This window comes from Mytilus galloprovincialis, chromosome 12 (assembly GCF_965363235.1).
Source record: "Mytilus galloprovincialis chromosome 12, xbMytGall1.hap1.1, whole genome shotgun sequence".
In the NCBI taxonomy this organism is placed as follows: domain Eukaryota; kingdom Metazoa; phylum Mollusca; class Bivalvia; order Mytilida; family Mytilidae; genus Mytilus; species Mytilus galloprovincialis.
Genome location: NC_134849.1, coordinates 15,852,545 through 15,873,345, shown reverse-complemented (window position 1 = coordinate 15,873,345; position 20,801 = coordinate 15,852,545). Strand labels below are relative to the sequence as shown.

Sequence of the window (20,801 nt, the reverse complement as noted above, 5' to 3'; positions counted from 1 at the left end):
AAACATAGCGTCAGATAATGAAAATAAACTTTGAAACACGTAATCGTCATATCCTATGAAAACAGAAGAATGCTACACCATATGTTATATATGTAAGTATAAGGAAGCAAGATATTATACCTTTGTGGCAATACACATCTTATTGTACACATGTGTCCATAGTAATACATATAAATTGAGTATTATGTGGTGTTTTTTTTTTATCTTTTAGATGAAATAAAAAACCATCAACTAGTTAAGTGTGCATCAAAAAGATGGAATGTTGCAAACGATTTATGGATGAAGGAATACATTGATTGTAACACACGACTGCCGTATTATTTTTGCAACAAAGGTATAAACTTATGTGTATGTTCAAATGTAACTAAAACAGTTTTGTTATTGATATGATTAATGTTTTAAAAACAGAGGACAGCAGCCGTGTATGGAATGCCACAACTGTCTTATGATAAGAATAACCATATCATTAAGGTTAAAAATATGTCATAAAGCAAATGTTCTATACTCTAACGACATTTGACTATAATACTCTGTCAAGTTGCTATATCACTAAGATACATTTATATACTATAAAGACATTTGACCAATCTAATTAAAAACCGATCTCTCATCGCTCCTGTTTCTGATATGTCGCGTGGGAGATCTAACGAAACCCGCTTTGAGGTCACATGTGAGTGACCTCGTAGGTGTGTCTTTTTCGACCAATGAAATTGAGTCTTCCACGATCTTGGAAGTTTAACGTAAGGCAAAGGGATGTAACTCATTTTATTTACGACGAAATCGTCAGTCAAAATAATTCATAAACTTTTTTGATTGGCTAATTAATAGGTCGTCAACTCATTTGCATATCTTTATAAATTCATAACTTTTAGTTCACTCACATGTGACCTCAAAGCCGGTTTCGTTAGATCTCCCACGCGACATATCAGAAACAGGAGCGATGAGAGATCGGTTTTTAATTAGATTGACATTTGACTATAGTACTCTGTCAATTCGCTATATCACTAAGATACATTTATATACTATAAAGACATTTGACTATAGTACTCTGTCAACTCGCTATATCACTAAGATACATTTATATACTATAAAGACATTTGACTATAATACTCTGTCAATTCGTTATTTCACAAAGATACATGTATATACTATAAAGACATTTGACTATAATACTCTGTCAATTCGCTATATCACTAATTTACATTTATATACTATAAAGACATTTGACTATAATACTCCGTAAATTCGCTATATCACTAAGATACATTTATATACTATAAAGACATTTGATTATAATACTCTGTCAATTCGCTATATCACTAAGATATATTTATATACTATAAAGACATTTGACTATAATACTCTGTCAATTCGCTATATCACTAAGATATATTTATATACTACAAAGACACTTTGATATAACATTGAACTACCTTTTCATACTATTCTGTCATTTCACTGTGTTACGAAGATAATATTTCATACTATGAAGACATCTGGATATAGCATGGAGCTACGTTTTTATACTGATTTGTCATCTATACTATTAAACAAAAAGACCTCATTTTGTGTGTCGCTTCTCTTCCTGCCACAATAAATTAATCATCCTGCCTCTGTCCTACAGGTACCATGCATAGTCGCATTTGTCATCCATTCTTATGACTATTCAGTTTGGGTTATTTTGGGAGAAAAACGAAAATTGAGGCGTCCGAATATTGCTTCCGTCATCAAACCGACTTTCATGTCACATATATGACTTATCGTTTTAACATTGAGAACCAATCGTATGATAGATAACAAAAATGAAAAATAAACAAGCCAATCAGAGCGTTGTCCATATCGTGGTTTTTATATCGTGTGAACCACTACTATTAAACTTCGGTGTTCACTTACACATAATTTTTATATGTTCTTGGACGGGAAGGGACAACTAATTTTGCGTTTATTTGCAGGTTTACGATGATTAATATACTATTTTAATATAAAGAGACTATAACGCAGTGAGTTTCCGTCATCAAACCGACTTGTGAGTCGGACATGACTACCGGTTATAACATTGATAACCAATCGTATGATAGATAAAAAAAACATGATAAATAAATAAGCCAATCAGAGCGTTGTCCACATCATTGTTTTTAGACCGTAAGAACCACTACTATTATACCGTCGGTTTTAACTTTCACACAGTTTTTATAACGGTACTTGGACGTGGACAAGACAATTATTTTCACGCTTATCTGCATCCTCTCCATGTATACTATGATTAATATACTACTTTAATATATATAGAGACTATCTATACTCTCTATACAATATACATGTAGCAGCGATCACCATGGAGAAGAAATTCTGAAACTTTATAGACCTAATAGTTTATAGAAAATTAAACACACTTTAATATTTATAATATAGATACGTATGTTCAAAGTTTAAAGAAACGCGAAATTAATGGAATATAAAAGAAAACAAAATAATAACGGACTTTGAAAAAAAGAGAGGGCTAAGACATATTGTCCTGTCTCCATGTCCCTATATGACTTTTGATATCATTTCTTAAATTCTCCAGACATAAATTTGTTTACAAAAAGTCAGCGTAAAATAGTTAACATTAAAGCTGAACATGTCCGAAATTTCGCTTTTACGTGTTAGTCAAACAGGACTTCCGGTTTTAAACTTGCCGCGTGACATAAATTTCATAATAGTACTTGAGGACAGGACAACAATTATGGCGTTGATAGAGACTCCAAATAATATAGTAGTGATCGTCTGGGAGAAGAAATTCATAGTTAATGGCAAATGCACTTTATTTATAGTATACGTATGTTCATAAGCGAAAATAAAGGAATTTAACAGAAAAAAATAACGGACATTGGAAACAAGGGAGAGGACTTAAACTGTTTCCGAGTACCTATGAATTTTTATTCCTTTTCTGAAGTTCTCCAGATATAAAATATTTTCCTGAAATTCTCCAAACACAAAATCTCACAATCTCTAATGCCCGCGATTACGCGGGTCTGTTCTAGTTTTACTAAACTGTTTTGTGATATTGCTATTGCATTAAGATACATTTTATAAGAAATCTTAATATAACATTAATATAACACTTGCAAGGTGCATATCGTCTGTCATCGTAAAATTTCTGTATCCTAATTCAACCCCAATACAAATATATCAGACACTCTGCAAGGAAATCGAACATTTTTACCCATGGTCAAAAATTTAAATAGAATTGTGTTTTTCCTGGCACATTGTCGGAATACACCCCTTCAAATACCTGAACCTTGGCTTGAGAATTATTTCCCAAGTCATCTATAGTGTTTAACTTCTGATATACATTTTAAAATGTAGTAATCTTCTCCTGGATTGTCTGCGAAAACGGCTAATATAATCCCGGGTTTTTATTTATTCGATGAAACGGTTTTTGTCGCTGTTTGGGATTCGTCTTTCAATTACCTCCATTTCATACACAAGTTTATATTGACGAAAAGTTCCGGCCACGACAGTTATAACATGAATAGAAGGACAAATCGCGAAGTAAAACATTCAGTGAACTGGTATTAAGTCTTTTAATATTGGTGATTGCACCTTTCTAAAGTGACGACTTTAAATGATCTATTTCGGAGTACTTCCGCAACATAAATTTCAATTCGCAGAGGACTGTCTTGATGTCTCCAATTTGTCTTTGCAAAAGTTGGACGAAGTTCATATAATGAGATTATTCCCCCGTTTAACCATTCTTTAAAGAAATCGTTAAAAGCTATAAACGATTAATAAAAATTGCAAAATTTAACCTGTGTCCAACCTATGTCCCCAGGCGGAGTATATAGCAACATGCAATATTCTTTTATTTCGGCAGCAATCATCAACCTCTTTTTCAAAATTTCATAACAATTTTGTTCAATTACCATGAACATTTATTTGAAACTTTAGCACATGTAACGTCGGAAATTAGAGTCTCTCGGATTTTAGTCGTTTTTTGACGTTTGGACAAATTGGCTACCGTCTATAATGTGTGGAAGCATTTTATTCCTTTAAGACCCAAATATGTAGTTAATAAGAAAAGAATCTTTGCATTTTTTACTCTTCGTGTATCTATCTTTTGTTTTGATCAATTATAAAAAATACGCGTTAACTGCTTTGAAAAATGAAATATCAACTTAAATAATGGAAAAAAGTTACGCTTTCACATACGTAATTTTTTAAATGTTATACATTTTTAAAATCTTAATTACACGACTATTATCTTCAATAAATAATGATACTTAATGTTCAGTGCATCATAATATAAAAAAAGAAGATGTGGTATGATTGTAAATGAAACAACTGACTATACGAGACCAAAATTACACAGAACTTAACAACTATAGGTCGCCGTACGGCCTTCAACAATGAGCAAAGCCCATACCGCATAGTCAGCTATAAAAGGCCCCGAAATGACAATGTAAAACAATTCAAACGAGAAAACTAACGGCCTTATTCATTTAAAAAAAAGAAACGAAAAAAAATATGTATTACATAAACAAACGACAACCACTGAATAACAGGCTCCTGACATGGGACAGGCACATACATACATAAGGTGGCGTTGTTAAACATGTTAGCGGGATCCCAAAGCTCCCACTAACATAGGACAGTGGTATAACAATACAACATAAGACCGAACTATAAAAATCAGTTGAAAAGGGCTTAACTCATCAGATACACAAAAATAAAAGTGGACGTGGCCGGGTACGTACTTGTACATCCCAACATCAAAAAAGACACTAGGAACAGATCTGAGAGTACTCGCAGTTATCTGACAGCTAGACTAGATCGTAACCCTATTTGGCTGACTGAAAATTACTTGTATATATGAATGTAATTGTTTGTTATAATTCAGGTTGCGCTTAAATTTTAAAATATCCATTCATTCTTATACGAAAAGGTTAGCTTACAAGACCCAAAGATGTGTAGATGTAAACCGCTAAATAAGTTCGTAAAATGTAGATAGAAAAGTAAAGATTTATCGACTTTCAGCATAGATTTGTTAACTTCATTTTACAGATCATTATGATTTTAACATTAATGTCAGTTTTGCCGATCTTGACTATCTTCAGCTTTAAGTTAATTATATTATTCAAGAATACGGCTTAATTATAATGGATACGGGGAAAGTTGGTACGGGATACGATTATACATTTTGCATCGTACCGGTATACCTGTCAAAATGATTTGGCTTCACGTGGTTTAAGTAAACTATCTAAAAAAAACAAGTTGCTTTTATGATGATCAAAATTTGGCGAACAGAATATAGAATATCTTTTTGTTTTCGTCTTTTATGTTCTTTAGTTTATGCTTATTTATTTTTTGGGGGTACCAATCTGTGTGTCGCCTATCTTGTCGACACCAAATATTTTCAACTCCGCATTGGCTTGCTGAGGGCAAATGCAACATTAGAATTCACAAATTCATTCATCTTGAAAGCGATTCCCTAAGGTCCGCAAAAAAGATTTCCTTCACAGTCTTTTTTAAAAAATTACAATCGATGTTTCTTATGAATTTTGCGGGGAATTTTCACCGCTATTTATAGCTTTGTCTTATGGTACGATGAAATGGTCTAATGGTATGATGAAATGATCTTATAGTGTAATCAAATAGTCGACTGGTATATAGATGACACCCCGTGATGTAAGATAGTTATATGACATAATAGTATGACAAAATTGTTTCATGTTATATCGAGATGATTGTATAGTATAGAAATGTATCGTTATAATATACTGAGGTGACAACTTGGTATGCGAAAGTTGCTTAATGTTATATTAAGATGTCTCTATAGTATAAAATGTATATTTATGCCATTGCAATATCACATAATAGTTTAGCAAATTGACAAATCAGTATGAAAATGTAGCTCCGTAATATATCCAGATGTCTTCAAAACAAAGTGAAATGACAGAATAGTCTGAAAAGGTAGCTCCATGTTATATCAAAGTGTCTTTATAGTATATAAATGTATATTAGTGATATAGCGAATTGACATAGTATTATAGTCAAATGTCTTTATAGTATATAAACGTATCTTAGTGATATAGCGAATTGACAGAGTATTATAGTCAAATGTCGTTATGGTATATAAATGTATCTTAGTGATATAGCGATTTGACAGAGTATTATAGTCAAATGTCGTTATAGTATATAAATGTATCTTAGTGATATAGCGAATTGACAGAGTACTATAGTAAAAAATCTTTATAGTATATAAATGTATCTTAGTGATATAGCGAATTGACAGAGTATTATAGTCAAATGTCTTTATAGTATAGAACATTTGCTTCATGATATATCTCTAACCTTAATGACATGGTTATTCTTATCATAAGGTGCTGTGGCGTTCCATAGCCGTGTCCTGCACACTAAACGCAGATGATAATTTATATTAAAAACATTTACATTCTTAATTATAATTCGAATATACATAACCATATCACTAAGTAGTACAAATCATTTGACTTGTGTATACTTTTTGTGAAGTCAGTTGTAAGTAAAAATAATTTGGAAACCAAAGGGCGTAGTGAGATTTCCTCCCCTTGTCGTCGTCCGTCGTTTGTCGTCAGTCGCCGTCGTCGTCGTCTGTTTTCTTTTACAAAAATCTTATTCTCTGAAACGAAAAGGTGAAACAAAACCAAACCCCACCACAATCATCCTTAGGGTAACTTGTTTTAAGAAGTGTATCCGATGACCATGCCCATCAACCATTAAGACGTCATGGCTTAAAATGGAATATGGGGGTAAAGGTGTTGTCCTATAGCTCTGAAACTAAAGCATTAAGTGCAAATCTAACATGAGTAGACATGTACATGTGTACAAAGTCATGATATATCTGCTCTAAAATTTCAGTCGCATCATATACCTGGTTACTGGGTTGCTGCACCTAAATTGTTAATTTTAATGAAATTTTGCAGTTTTGGATTATAAACTTGAACATATTAGATAGAGATAATTTTTAACAGCAAAATTGTTCGGCAAAGATAGATCGAAACAAGTCAGCATGATAACAATTGTCAATTGACGCTTCTAGGAGTTATTGCCCTCATAGTATAGTTTTAACTATTCCGTAGATTTGTGTAAGGTTTCACTAAAATCTTCTCCTATGAAACTACCGAGTTAAATAAACCAATATTGGTATAAATCATCGTCAGATTTAAAAATGTATCCAATGATTCCCCCATCAACCAAGATGGCCGTCATTGCTAATACAGAACATGAGTTTAAATGCAGTTTTTAGCCAAGTTCTCTAAAACTAAAACATTTACAGCAAATCTGACTGGGATAAAAATGTTCAGCAGGTCAAAATCTATCTGCTCAGAAATTTCCAGACCTAACCTATTTTATCGACGCGTTGCTGTCCCAGAATTGGCACTTTTAATTTTGGATCTTCAATGCTCTTCAACTTTGTAATTGTTTGGCTTTTTATATACTTTGATATGAGCGTCACTGATGAGTCTTATGTAGACGAAACGCGCGTCTGGCGTACTAAATTATAATCCTCTAATATTTGTTGTTGGTTCAACCACTTCTAGTCAAGCTTAAGAGTTATACATTTCAGCTTTTTTGAGCGATGGAAACTAATATTTTGCATGCGAATGGGGGATGACAGATGTTTTAAAGAAATATTCTTTGTAGGAATATAACTATCTTATTCAGGATACTGTTTTATTATCAAGCAAGATATACTCACCTGACTTGATATTTTGATCCTAAATATGCATAAATAGTTTAAACTGGATGTTAAACAGTCAATAAATAAAGGCAACAATAGTTTTCCATGGTTTAATACTTGCTTTACAAGATTATTTTTTCCTTCTGAAAATGAAGGGTCAGAGAGTCGACAAAAAAATAATAGAAAAATTAAAGTTGTATTAAACATTTCTTTTTAATAATTCAGAATATAGATTACTCTCCTTTTAGCATTTTATTTCATCTTGGTTTAATATGTTTATGAGGAATTTGCATGCCAATAAATGCCTTTATTTATATGTATTTAAGTGTTTATCATGTCTTTATGTAACTTTATCACAAAGGAGTAGGTCCGGTAGGAACCGGTTTTGGCCTCAAATTTCAAGTTCATCTGACAAACAGATTTTGGACACTTTTTAAACACTTAAATGTCTATTTCAATTGATTCAATTATTTTTTGTGAAAGATTTTAAATGATTCACTCATTCAAAACGGCTCGATTTTAGCTTAAATATGAACAATTTATCAAATATGCCAAAAACTGTCACTTTTCATATGTTTTTTGTCAAAAATTAAAGTGACCGCATCCGTGTTCATCCTCGACCTTTATATATGTTATGTATTATCATTAAACACAATTTACATTTAAATATCAAGAATGAACACGAATGCGGCCACTTTCATTTAAGACGGAAATCGTCTAAAATTTAACTAAAATGCTGAAATTGTGAAGAATTTAGTAATTTACCATGACTTAATGATGCAAGTACCCGATATATGTGCATTGTAATGCCAAAAACAGCCCATATTTATGTAGCAGAGGCATTATACCTTCCAAAAAATAACTAAAAGTTTAAATTTAATTAATTTTGTAAAACTGCTATATTTTGGGGCCAAAAGGGGTCTTACTGAACCTACTCCTTTAAAAAGGTGTGGTGTTATTAAAAAATTTCTTATTTTTACTCTCAATATGAATAGACTCACTGATTTGATCATACACGTTATACTGTCCTTGGATACCCTTTTGATTAATTAACCTCTCCAGATTCAAACGTTTAGACATCAAAATGTTATCAGAGTACAGTTACTATCGATAATGCTATTTGATATCCTGCTTAGGTTGCATATTCAGGACAGTTATAATCCTCCTCTGCACTACAAAATATACTCTGAGCCAGATTTTTTTAATGTGCTAGGTCACAAGGTAAAAGTCTGCAGAAAGCCATATCACCCTACCAGGATGCATTATTCTGACTTTGAGCTGACTAGTTTTGCTATTACTCCTTACAGTCTTTAGTTTGACATAGCTCGGGATCTAGCCCTGATTATTCGTTTACTATTTGTTAATAGAGGTCAACAGATTGCTGTTCAATGGATAGACAGCGTTAAAACAAAGTAAATCTAAAAGAGGCACCAATACAAATTTTAGTCAATGGGGTATATACATTTTTGTAATCGTTCACGTTTTATTTCTAGGCCAATAACAACTTGTCATTCAGTTAAATTTTATCAGCACAGAAAAATGACGAGGTCTCTCTAGATGGTTTCGATGTGAGGAAGATGCTTTAGGGGTTGCTGTCTCATTGAATTTCAACTACATCTCATGATCCGTGTTCTAATTGGACATAGCAGTCATCAGAAGGTCATGTCAATCCATCTCAAATCACAGGGGTTTGTTACTTTTTACCAGCTTTAATATCCATGGAAACCCCTACATATTCATGTGATTGCTAGTGGTTCCCATGGATAGTAAACTGGTAAATAATAACAGACCCATGAATTCAAGACTTATAATACTATATATCATGTGTTATAATTGTCTCAGAGTCCATTACTACCTTGCTGTAATATACTCAAATATGTCTTACCCGAAATCGTTAAGTAGCCACAAAGTGTAACTTGCGTTTTGTCGCCTTGTCGGCAAAACACATTTTAACGGACAATGATGTTACCGATTCATAGGCAATATTTGAACAAACCTCCTGCACAGCAATATGTCTGCAATTTGAGTGAATTTCGTTTTCTCGTGGTGACTTTTCGATCAATCTAAAAAATCTGGACCATTCTTAGATCGGGAACTGTTGCTTCTCCACAAATATAATAAGGACATATGAGGTTATGGCACAGTGTTGACTACTGTAACCTATTTTTGACTATTTTACCTATTATGTCTGTTTTGTTAACGCATCGTTGTAAATATAATGAAGTTTGATGCGACTGTCATATACATGAGAGGTTTATCGCTATAACACCAGGTTCAATCCACCATTTTCTACATTTGAAAATGCATGTATTTAATTAGGAATATGACTGTTGTTGTCCATTCGTTTGATGTTTTTATCATTTGATTTTGCCATTTGGTTAGAGAATTTCCGTTTTGATTTTTCCTCGGAGTTCAGTTTTTTTCTTTTTCTTTTTATGAACTATGGTTTCGAATATAAGGCCTTTAAGGCAGTGTTCAACCTCAGCATTAAATAGTAACGACTGATATCCGGTATATTTCTCCACTACGCGAGCAATCTTATAGGGGGGAATCTGAAACCAGATATGACTTCCGTGAAGGAGACTACGGTAAATTGTCGATATTTTTTTTCACAACCGCAAAATTAATGCCATCGTCGATAATATAATATTTTTTTTTCACAGTTTTCTTTTTTCTTTTTATTCCCATTATCGGCAATGTAAGGTCGGCGGGTTTGTCAAATAGATAATTAAAAACGTTGGCCTTAAAAAAATTAACGGAACAGCAGAAACATTGAACTTCAACAAAAAGCATAACCATATAATAAATACTATGAAATATCTGTCAGGGTCTTTTTTGTATTATACATAAACATATTCAAATGTTATTCAACATGTCTCATTTACCTAACTATGTACCATACTTCCTTTTGTAAAACATCATTTTCTATCCAAAATATATACAACTGTATATGGATTAGAAAGAAAATTTACATTGACACAGCTGATTGGAAGAAAATAACAAAAATCAACTAAACTACAATGAGAAAGTCTGATAAAGTACAGGCAAGATATATGCATTGGAGCATACGTTGAACCTCGTTTATCTATGAAGTAAGCCAGTTATAACATGTACATTAATTGTACATCTTCTAAATCAAACACAAATCATACATTCACTTCACTTGTAGGACACTCGCATAAACGAAAACGCATTTTCAAGAAATATATAGTAACAAAAAAACCTTTGCTCGCTCGCGGCATTTTTATGGAGCTATTATCAGAATAAAACTAATAATCAAATTAAGTTGATGTGATTTCAGGACAAAAGTCGATTAAAAAACATCAAAAGGTTTATTTCGAACTTTTAAATAAGAACTTGTTTTAAAATCTTTCAATAATAAGATTTCAAACCTAAATATCTTCTTTCAAAATGAACCATTTTGTGCAAAAAACGTACACAAGTTTAGAACGTTTCGAATTTGTATATAATTTTTTGTTTAGATGCGAGTACTTAACAAAGGTTGACACCTGTAACGCTATATTAAGGCGACAATTGTTGACCGATCTTCAAATCTTGAAGGTCGATATTAAAGTAACAAACAACGTTTGAAAATGTGAAACACTAACAATAAGATTGTTGCACGGTATGATTTCCTTTACAGGTTCTCAATATTCAAAAACTACTGCAAAGGTTGGCTTTTCATCAGCAGTTACAGAGGAAAATGAAAAAAGTATGTACTTACTTCCATGTGTTTTATTATATAAAACTATAAAGGCAGGTAATAGTAACAGAACGTCTTATTGTTTTGTTCCCAGAATGCAAATATCACAAATTGTTGAATCCCTTATTATAATTATAATATTTGAACTCGTGATTACATGAAATACATATCATATGAAGTTATGAAAATATTGAAAAAGATGCAATAATCAATTTATATCCATTTAAATATACTAATCCAGTTTTCAGCGAAAAAGGAAGATTGTAATTCACGTTGATCCTGCTGATTAAGTTGTAAACTTTCAGTTAACTCTCTAGTGGCTTAACTTTGTCTCCTATTATGAAAACTTACAATGTGCTTATGCAAGTATATACATTGTAGTTCTAAAAAATCCATAAACACTTATTTCAACAAATAATAATTTAAAAAAAAAATTTGGTTTCGAAATAGCTTCACAAAAGTTAATTGACCAAGTTGATATTTTTCGTGCAATCATTATCATACAAGGATTACCTTTTCTTTGCTTTACGCTTAATCAGTTCATAACACGTTCTCTTTATTTATATGCTATTCTAAATTGAAAAAAAATGTTTTGAAAGAGGAGAAATATAGTTGCAAAAAAGAGTGATATGAAGGAAATTTCATTTTCTGCATTTCTTTATACACATATACAATCGTTATGTTCAGGAACATTATTCCCAAATTGTGAATGTGTTAAATGTGTGATATGTAAATTTAAGATACTACGTTAATTTATTTGTGTGTAGCAGGAGATAAAGCAGATAAAGCTTAAATCAATGTTTTTAAAATACTGAAACAAAAAAAGAGTATGTGCATACTTTGCTGTTTTTACAAACATAACTTTTTTTTCGTATGTCAAGAGCCCGTTCTTAATTCACTGCCATTGGTTTGTTCTCACCTAAAAATAACAGTATGAAAGCCGAGGATAAATAAACATAAATATAAAGTTATATGACCAAAATAAGATGAACAAAATAGCAATACTCGTATAAGGTCAGTTGATGGTATGATTAACAATGAGACAGTTATCCGTCATGCACCTAATAACGTAGATGAAGCTATAATAAGAAATAAGCATTTTGATTGATCCACTTGGATTTTATTCTCCCTTTTAAAGAATGTACATTTGAATTTCTCAACGTGAATAAAAGTAGCTCTTATTTAATTTGTTGAACTAATAGCTAACACAATGCCTATTAATGACACTAATACCTACATTGTATGTGTATCGATTTCGAATACGATGGTCTATGCAATTTGATCAAGATGCAACCACTGGTCCCCGGAAAACACCAAAACGCTGCAGTATAAATGTACTCGGTCAGACAAAAGGGAACTAATACTGAAGATGTTTCTAATGGTTTAACCTTAAACTCATTTAGAATTTGTAATACACTTTATAATTTATCTTTTTGATATCTAAAAATAAAGGAAGCAATTTATTTGTATTTGTATGTAATAATATTCGCATGTGTGTTTTTTAGCAACAGTAAATCGACGATATTCATCTTACGGGGGTCTTGTTAGGTCAACCATTTTATCCGCATGGACTTCACAAGCAAGTAAGAATGTATTTATATCTATTAGAATGTGAAATATATGATTATTAGGATTTGAAATATATGTTTATTAGGATACGATATATTGATGTTGTTAACAAATGAATTTAGATGTTGACCCGTATTTTGTTTAGTGCAGATGTGTTACATGTAGTTTTACTTAACAAAATGACAGATATACTTTTACTGAACAGAAATTTTATTGCCAAATCAATTATGACTCAGTAGAATATAGATACTAAATGTCATCAGGAAATATTTATGAATTAGACTATACGGCTGTGTAGGTCTCACCTTTAAATTCTAATTCGTAAACTCAAACGAACATAAAATATTTATCAAAAAACCACAAACTCTTACATGGGAGACGCCACTTGCAGATACAAGCGCACATTTTAGTATAAATATGAGTATAATATTTGTTGAAAGTTCATATAAAAATATAGCTATAAAGCAGCTTGTACTGGTTTCTCCATACTTGTGGTCCATAAATCTGAAAATAAATAATATGTTTAATAATATTATTTATTTTGCAAAATGCTACTGTACACTTTGACTGTAATGGCTCGAATGACTTAAACCACCTGAGTTCACTCGTGCATCAACTCAATGTCCCAATCGAACCGACCTTACTATAATTAACCAAACACGTGTGAACTATAAACAAACAACATTTTACATGTTCGATTTTGTACAACTTTGATAAATACATTTCCAGTGCACTCAAGTTTTGATAACTATTTACAACACTATTTACACCACCTGCTACCTTTGATACCTTCGAGTCTTATGTAGACAAAACGCGCGTCTGGCGTAATAAATTATAATCCTGGGACCTTTAATAACTATTTACACCACTGACGATGCCACTTCTGGTGGACGTTTAGTCCCCGAGGGTATCACCTGCCTTCAACCTGCACTTCGGTTTTGACATGAATATCAATTATATGGTTTACAAAACTTTGAATTTTTCGGAAAAATAAGTGTTTTCATATCTCAGGAATAAATAACCTTAGCAGGCATGTATTTGGCACATTTAGTTTTAAATATTTGGTCCTTAATGCTCTTCAACTTTGTAATTGTTTGGCTTTATAACTATTTTGACCTGAGCGTCACTGATGAGTCTCATTTAGGCAAAACGCACATCTGGCGTATTAAATTAGAATCCTGGTTTGTTTGATAAATTTATATTGTTCTTAACTGGTTTGAATGCACATAATGTAAAGACCAACGCACGTATATGTAGGTTAAATGCTCTTACTTGGTTTTTATTATATTTTCTATCAAAAACATGTATAAATTAATGCATGTTATGATGATGTTAATATTACTAAATGTGTGAACATCTTCGTTTAAAACAAAGCTGGCTGCCTCTTAAAACGATTTTTTTTTCAGTGAAGCAATCAAATGGTATTACCAATAGCGTTATGACGACATCTGGACCAACAAAAAATACTAGCTCATCAATTCATAATATTGGAAGAAGTAGTACACGTAACGAAAATCGATCAGGTAAGTATTTGCTTGTTGGTTGATAAGATTTTAAACAACAATCATTATGGTGCTACGAAAGAAATTTCATATGTTGATGTTTTCTGTTATAAAAAGGCAAAAAATACAAAGTAGACATTAAAAACTTACACATCAAGAGAAACTGACAACCCCCTGACAAACAAACAAATAAAAGACGATGAAAGAGACAACCTAGTTTACACAACAGTACATTGAAAACTAAAGCACACCTATCACCACACACTTGGTTGTGATCTCAGTTGCTCCGAAATGGCAAACAGATCAAGTTTCATTAGTAGCACTGTTGTATAAGTCATGTTTAATACAAATCCGATGATGATTTTCATTTTGGTATGTCACTTTCGGGGAATGAAGGACTCGATTGTGGTTACGACAAGTTATTGATTTTTGCATTAACAGAGAGTTATTTACTTCATGGGTTGGAGCTGCAAAAAAACTCATCCCTTTTCGGAGTAAAATTTTAGTTTTGTTCTTAAACATGAGGGAAGTCAAATGGTTTAATGTATAACCATCCTATACTACGAAATACAAATTTGATAAATTGAACAAATCTTCCTAATCCTATTTCTTTAAACACTATAGTGAAGCAGTTGACTCAGTGCCTCCCTGTGAATAAATTTTGACTGGAAACATATACCTTTAACACAGATAACAAACACTGAAAGTATTTTTACTCGAGCAAAACTGATCTTTGACTCGGTTGCCTTTTCTCAATTAAAGATTCCAAGTTTTAGAAAAAAAATATTCTGACAGTTAATTTTAACTCATTCACCTGACATTTTTGCGTGCTATATTTGGATTTTAACGAAAGATAAAAGCCTGATGGTAAACGAGAGGCTCCAAGGAGTATGTGTCGCTCACCTGATATTTTTTATTTACAATAATACAAGATACAAGTCAAACACTGCATTTTCCCCATGTCTGCCATTTGCTCTGAATGGTTTGGTTTCAGAGATATAAACCATTTTACCCTTACGTTCAATTTTTAGCCATGGCGGCCATCTTGGTTGGTTTGCCGGGTCATCGGACAATTGTTTTAAACAAGATACCCCAATGATGGTTGTAACCAAGTCCAATTTGACCCAGTTGTTTCAGAGGAAAATATGTTTGTAAAAGTTAACTTCCACGACGGAACGACGACGACGGACAACGGACGCCAAGTGATGAGATAAGATTACTTTACCAGATGAGCTAAAAAGGGTCTTCTACTTAAGGTTATACATTTAAGATACAGAAGTCGATTTCACAAAGAAACTTACGACTAAGATTGATTTGTTCACGACTTAAGACCAATATTAGTCGTACGCTTTTTTTTTGTGAAATCGACTCCAGGCATATTGTATCAATACCTATTTAGTGTTGAAGGCAAAATGTCGACCTAAAGAGGTTTCATGATCTGTGGTATGTTTTGGCTTTACCATTTATTCACATCTATTATATTTGTTTCTGGATATTCCGAATGATTCTAAATTTAAAATGAATAATTGAAGAGTAGTATTTAACGGATTATAAGGAACATTTGACCATCGTCATTCTGAATTTCTTGTAAATGGCGGAAGCACAATTGCATTGGAATTTTTATGTTAATATTACTCCAAAGTAAAGTTCATTATCAATTGATCGGTAGTTTGCATGTATTTAAAAAAAAAAATTAAAAAAATACTTGAATTATTCGACAACAGTATTTTGAAGTATGAATAATAAACAATATATACGATTAAGATTAAAATTTGAACAGGAATTAACAGTCATTTTTCAAACTTACTTTATAATATCAATAACGTAATTTTGATAAAAAAAGACTCCTTTTTCTGGATCATGAAGATATTCAAGTGACCATAATAAAATCGAATTGAGATCAAAATATTTGTTTGTAAATACACGATTTTTTTTTTAGAAAAAAACAAAAGCAATTTAAAATACAATTTTCATTTTAGTGCTATGGAATTGTTATATTTACCAATTGATCATCATGAGTTAATTGCTAAGTCATAGGCCAATCATAACATATATTACAGTTGACCAGATTAAAATATTATCTACAGGACACTCTTTTTTTTTGTAGTTAGAAACTTAATGAACTCAATGTTAATTTACCGATACGCTATTCTTTACCATGTTAAATTTATTAAAACATGCAACAAACGAAGAATTCCTACTTTCGGTGGAAAATTTGGCACATGCTTGTTCGATACCCGGCTGAGTTAAAATAATAAAATAAGCACGGGACAGTAAGGAAAAAGATCAAAGAAAGGTTGACTTAGATTAAAATTAAGTTTCCACGTAGAGTGACATGTAGTCGTGCGGACCTTTTTCCTTAAAACAAACAAATCTGGCACATCTACACATGACTTTTCTCATCATTTCATTTATTATGTTTTTTTGATATTACAAGGAATAAAATATGTTTATTTGAGCATTGAAAGACCAAATTTACTTGGCCATGATTTTGCATTAAAAATACATGGTAGATTCTAAACCTTACCAACTTGCAATTGTTTTAAATATATATACACATGGAAAAAAGTATTGCAACACCAAATTGAAATTGAAATTAAAAAAACACTCTTTATTTTTTTGTGATATAATTTGGTAAAATAGAACTAGTTAAACATTATTTAAGTATCACCTGAGTTTAATCAATAAATATCGACTCGATAAGTTTTTATCTGCACATGCAGCTACTGTACCCGTAAACAGCAAAACAGATGTTTTTACCCTCATTGTTTTCAACACTTTAAATAACCAATTTTTTAAAGTTATGTGATTGACACCTTGTAATGGGTCCCTGACAACTCCTAACTGCAGCAAGATGGCAGATTATCAGCATAAGAGAAGCAGGGATGTCGCTGTAACAACTGCACGTATTATTGGTCATCACCATTCCACTATAAGTCGTTTTGAGAATAAAAATCAGGCAATAAACGCTAATAAAAGACCTTCCGAGATAATGAAGACCCCCTATACCATTTGCTAGAGAAAATCAAGCATAATGAAGGTTGGTCAGAAGGAAACCCATTGCATACAAGACAATCCTAAAAAGAGAGTGGTGGCCATACAGGAGCCTTTTAACAAGAACTGTTCGAGATCAACTCATCGCTACTGGTTATCGTGCGATAAGACCATTTCGGAGACATCTGCTAACGAACAGACACACAGTTTTCCGTATCTAATGTAGTGCAGAGCCCGCCAAAGTTAGAAATTAGCATCGTGGAGGAAGATCTAATGTTCAAATGGAATTTGGTTCATCTTCCTTGGCCCGATCGTAGCCCGACTTTGAACCATATCGAGCATATATGGGACACTATTGGGCGGAAAGTGCGCGAAAGGATACCCAAGTTCAAACACATCATGAAATAAACAATGCCCTTCATCAGAAATGGTTGCTGCTACCTTAGCAACAAATTAGTCGATTTATTGCAGGATTCAGAAGACGTAAGATGCGGTTATCCGTTTGAATGGAGGCTTCGCACAAAGTACTATTTTTTTGGCATATAACGATCAACCATGATGTGAACAGTCATCTGAAGATTAATTTTGAAATGTCTGACATTGTAAAGTTCGACTACAGTAAAAGTTGTAAAATGCATTTTTTTGTAGAAAAAAACACTTCATTTTGTTATTAAAATTGTGGTTATATAAATCATTTTTTTTCAAACATTTTTGTTCGTTTCAATGCCAATGTTATCATAAACTATGTTTCAATAATATTATACACATATTTTATGATATTTCATCCAAAAAAAGAGGCTGATTTTTCAAGTTTTAACAAATCAAGGTGTTGCAATACTTTTTTCCATGTGTATATTTAGCGTTCAGCTAGGTCAACTTCACTTAACAGCGATGAGAGCATTTCGGAGGTTGTTAGTATATTTGTTATGTATCTGAAAATGTGCAGCATATATACGTATCATTGGCTCCCAATTATTTTGGTTTGGGCGTTCCTGAACATAATAACAGAAAAGCGCTTCGGTGTCATGGAATGATAAAGTGTTTATTTTTTTATTTACTCATAAACTAAGCCTCATTTTTACAGATGTGATCATTGGAACCGTTGTTGGTGGTTTAACAGTTATTGTTGGTGTTAGTATCTTGCTTTTAATCTGCAAAATCAGGTATGCTTTAGTATTTAATATTACAGTTGGGAATGATAGTTTACACAGTTTTGGGTTAAAATCATTGTTTTAGTCTGTCTGAGTGCTACACACATGAAAAATGTTTCAAAATGTTTTTAAACAGCGATATGAAATAATCGAAATATAGAAAATATAGGACGAATAAAATAACAATACGTGTATTCAAAATTTGCAGAATATGAATAAGATTTGGATAAGGTTAAATGTATAATCAATCGTTTTGCATTGTAATTTGAGAAGTTTACATTTTTGTAGCTTTTAGTCAGGCCTATGATAGAAAAAACGGAATACATTAATTTATGATGTTTATCTTTTAGTTCCTAAAGACTTAAAAACTATTCTGTTGTTTGCATACATTTAGGCTTGAGTTGGTTTGAATTTAATATATGGAATATCTATTTCTAGGTCTTTAGGGATATTTTCAAAGAAAACAGACCATTCGATTGCCGAATTTTCTAAAGAATCAGGTGAGAGATCTGATCAATCAATACCAAAGAAAAAGCAGCAAATTGTTGAAAATAAAAGAAGTGGACTTGAAATTCAAAAGACAAAAGACATATATGCAGAAGTGAAAAAAACAAAAAAGACTGAAAATATAAAAACATTGTACTCTGAAGTCAACAAAATACGAACGTTGTCATCCGACATTCGAAAAACAGATGATAACTATATCGAATTGCCCGAGGGAGAATATGATCGCTTGAACAATTTTGACATACGCTTATTGGAAAAAGACTCAAACATGTATGATAGTAACGTAGGAATAAGAAATGTTCAAGACCCCATGTATGATACTACATTGCATGCGAGCAGGCTTGAAAGCGAAGATGTGTATGATCATTCATTCCCTAATGTGAATACAGACTCAAATTATGATTGTTCTTCGTCATTAGCACACACCAATATAAAAGAGAATGATGTTGATAAAAGCGTCTAAAGATTGTTTAATGTTCAAAATTAAGTTTAAAATTATAGGAAAATACAATATGAAATTTTGACTTTATAACTTTTATAAAAAAAATTAAATAAATACAAATATGATAGTAAAACAGTATCAGTAAAACATTTTGGATTAAAACATTTTTAACATATAGATTTGTAATGTTTATAATGTGTCGAATACCCCAAATCTCTTATTTTCCTTTTTGATTCTAAGTTTAAATTAAAGAGATTGGGATGTAAGTCAAAGAACCACTTACTCTACAAAAAAAAAAAGATACTGTTTCCTTTTTGTTAGTAAAATAGCAGAAAGGTACGAACGAACCACACATAATAAAATTGAGAATGGAAATAGGGAATATCTCAAAAAGAGAACGACCATACCAAAGAGCAGACAACAACCAAATAAAATTGAGAATGAAAACGAAAAATGTGTCAAAATGACAACAACCCGCCCATAGAGCAGACAACAGCAGAAGGCCAACAATGGGTCTTCAATGTAGCGAGAAACTCCCACACCCGTAGGCGTCCTTTAGCTGGCCCCTTAAAAATATGTATACTAGTACTAACAGTGATAATGGACGTCAAACTAAACTTCACATTATACACAGGAAACTACAATTAAAAATCATACAGACTGACAAAAGCCAGAGACTCCTGACTAGGGACAGGCGCAAAATTGCGTTGGGGTTAAACATGTTATGCATTGCAATGATATATCCTTAAATGTAACGGAATTTGAAGAAAAGATGTAATTCTTCAATGTAGCGAGAAACTTCCTCACCCGGAAGCGTCCTGCAACGCGGCGAAAAAATCCCACACCCGCAAGTGGTCCTCAGCTGGTCCATATATAAAATTGCGTACTAGTTCAATAAAAAGTGTGAACTACACATAAACAATCATCAAGAAAAAGGACTGAATATTTAAAGAGTGGTTGAAAGATAATACCGAATTCACAAAAATCAGACCGCAACATGTAACAAAGGAAACCAAATTTAACATTCAGAAAAATAAACTTAATATTAATCTGACTAATCTGAAATAAACTCTAGTTAAGTATAGGCCACATACTTAATATTTAATTGAATTGGAAACCAAAAGGCGCATACTAAGCGATCGTAATAACTTGATGTGATTTAATTCTGTTTGTTACAAATATGTTACATTATGTTTGATGAAATCTTAAGAATGACGTTTTAAATCGCGGC

At 32.1% G+C, this 20,801-nt stretch overlaps 1 protein-coding gene across 1 annotated transcript; it reads left to right on the top strand.

Moving 5' to 3' along the window:
* The first annotated feature begins 215 nt into the window (after nt 1-215).
* LOC143055070 (uncharacterized) lies at nt 216-19,638 on the top strand. The gene is made up of 6 exons (XM_076228214.1): nt 216-334; nt 11,346-11,414; nt 12,911-12,988; nt 14,381-14,497; nt 18,555-18,633; nt 19,060-19,638. Exons 1-6 carry the CDS (start codon nt 280-282, stop codon nt 19,589-19,591), a joined length of 930 nt encoding a protein of 309 aa, XP_076084329.1. The 5' UTR covers nt 216-279; the 3' UTR covers nt 19,592-19,638.
* The last annotated feature ends 1,163 nt before the right edge of the window (nt 19,639-20,801 follow it).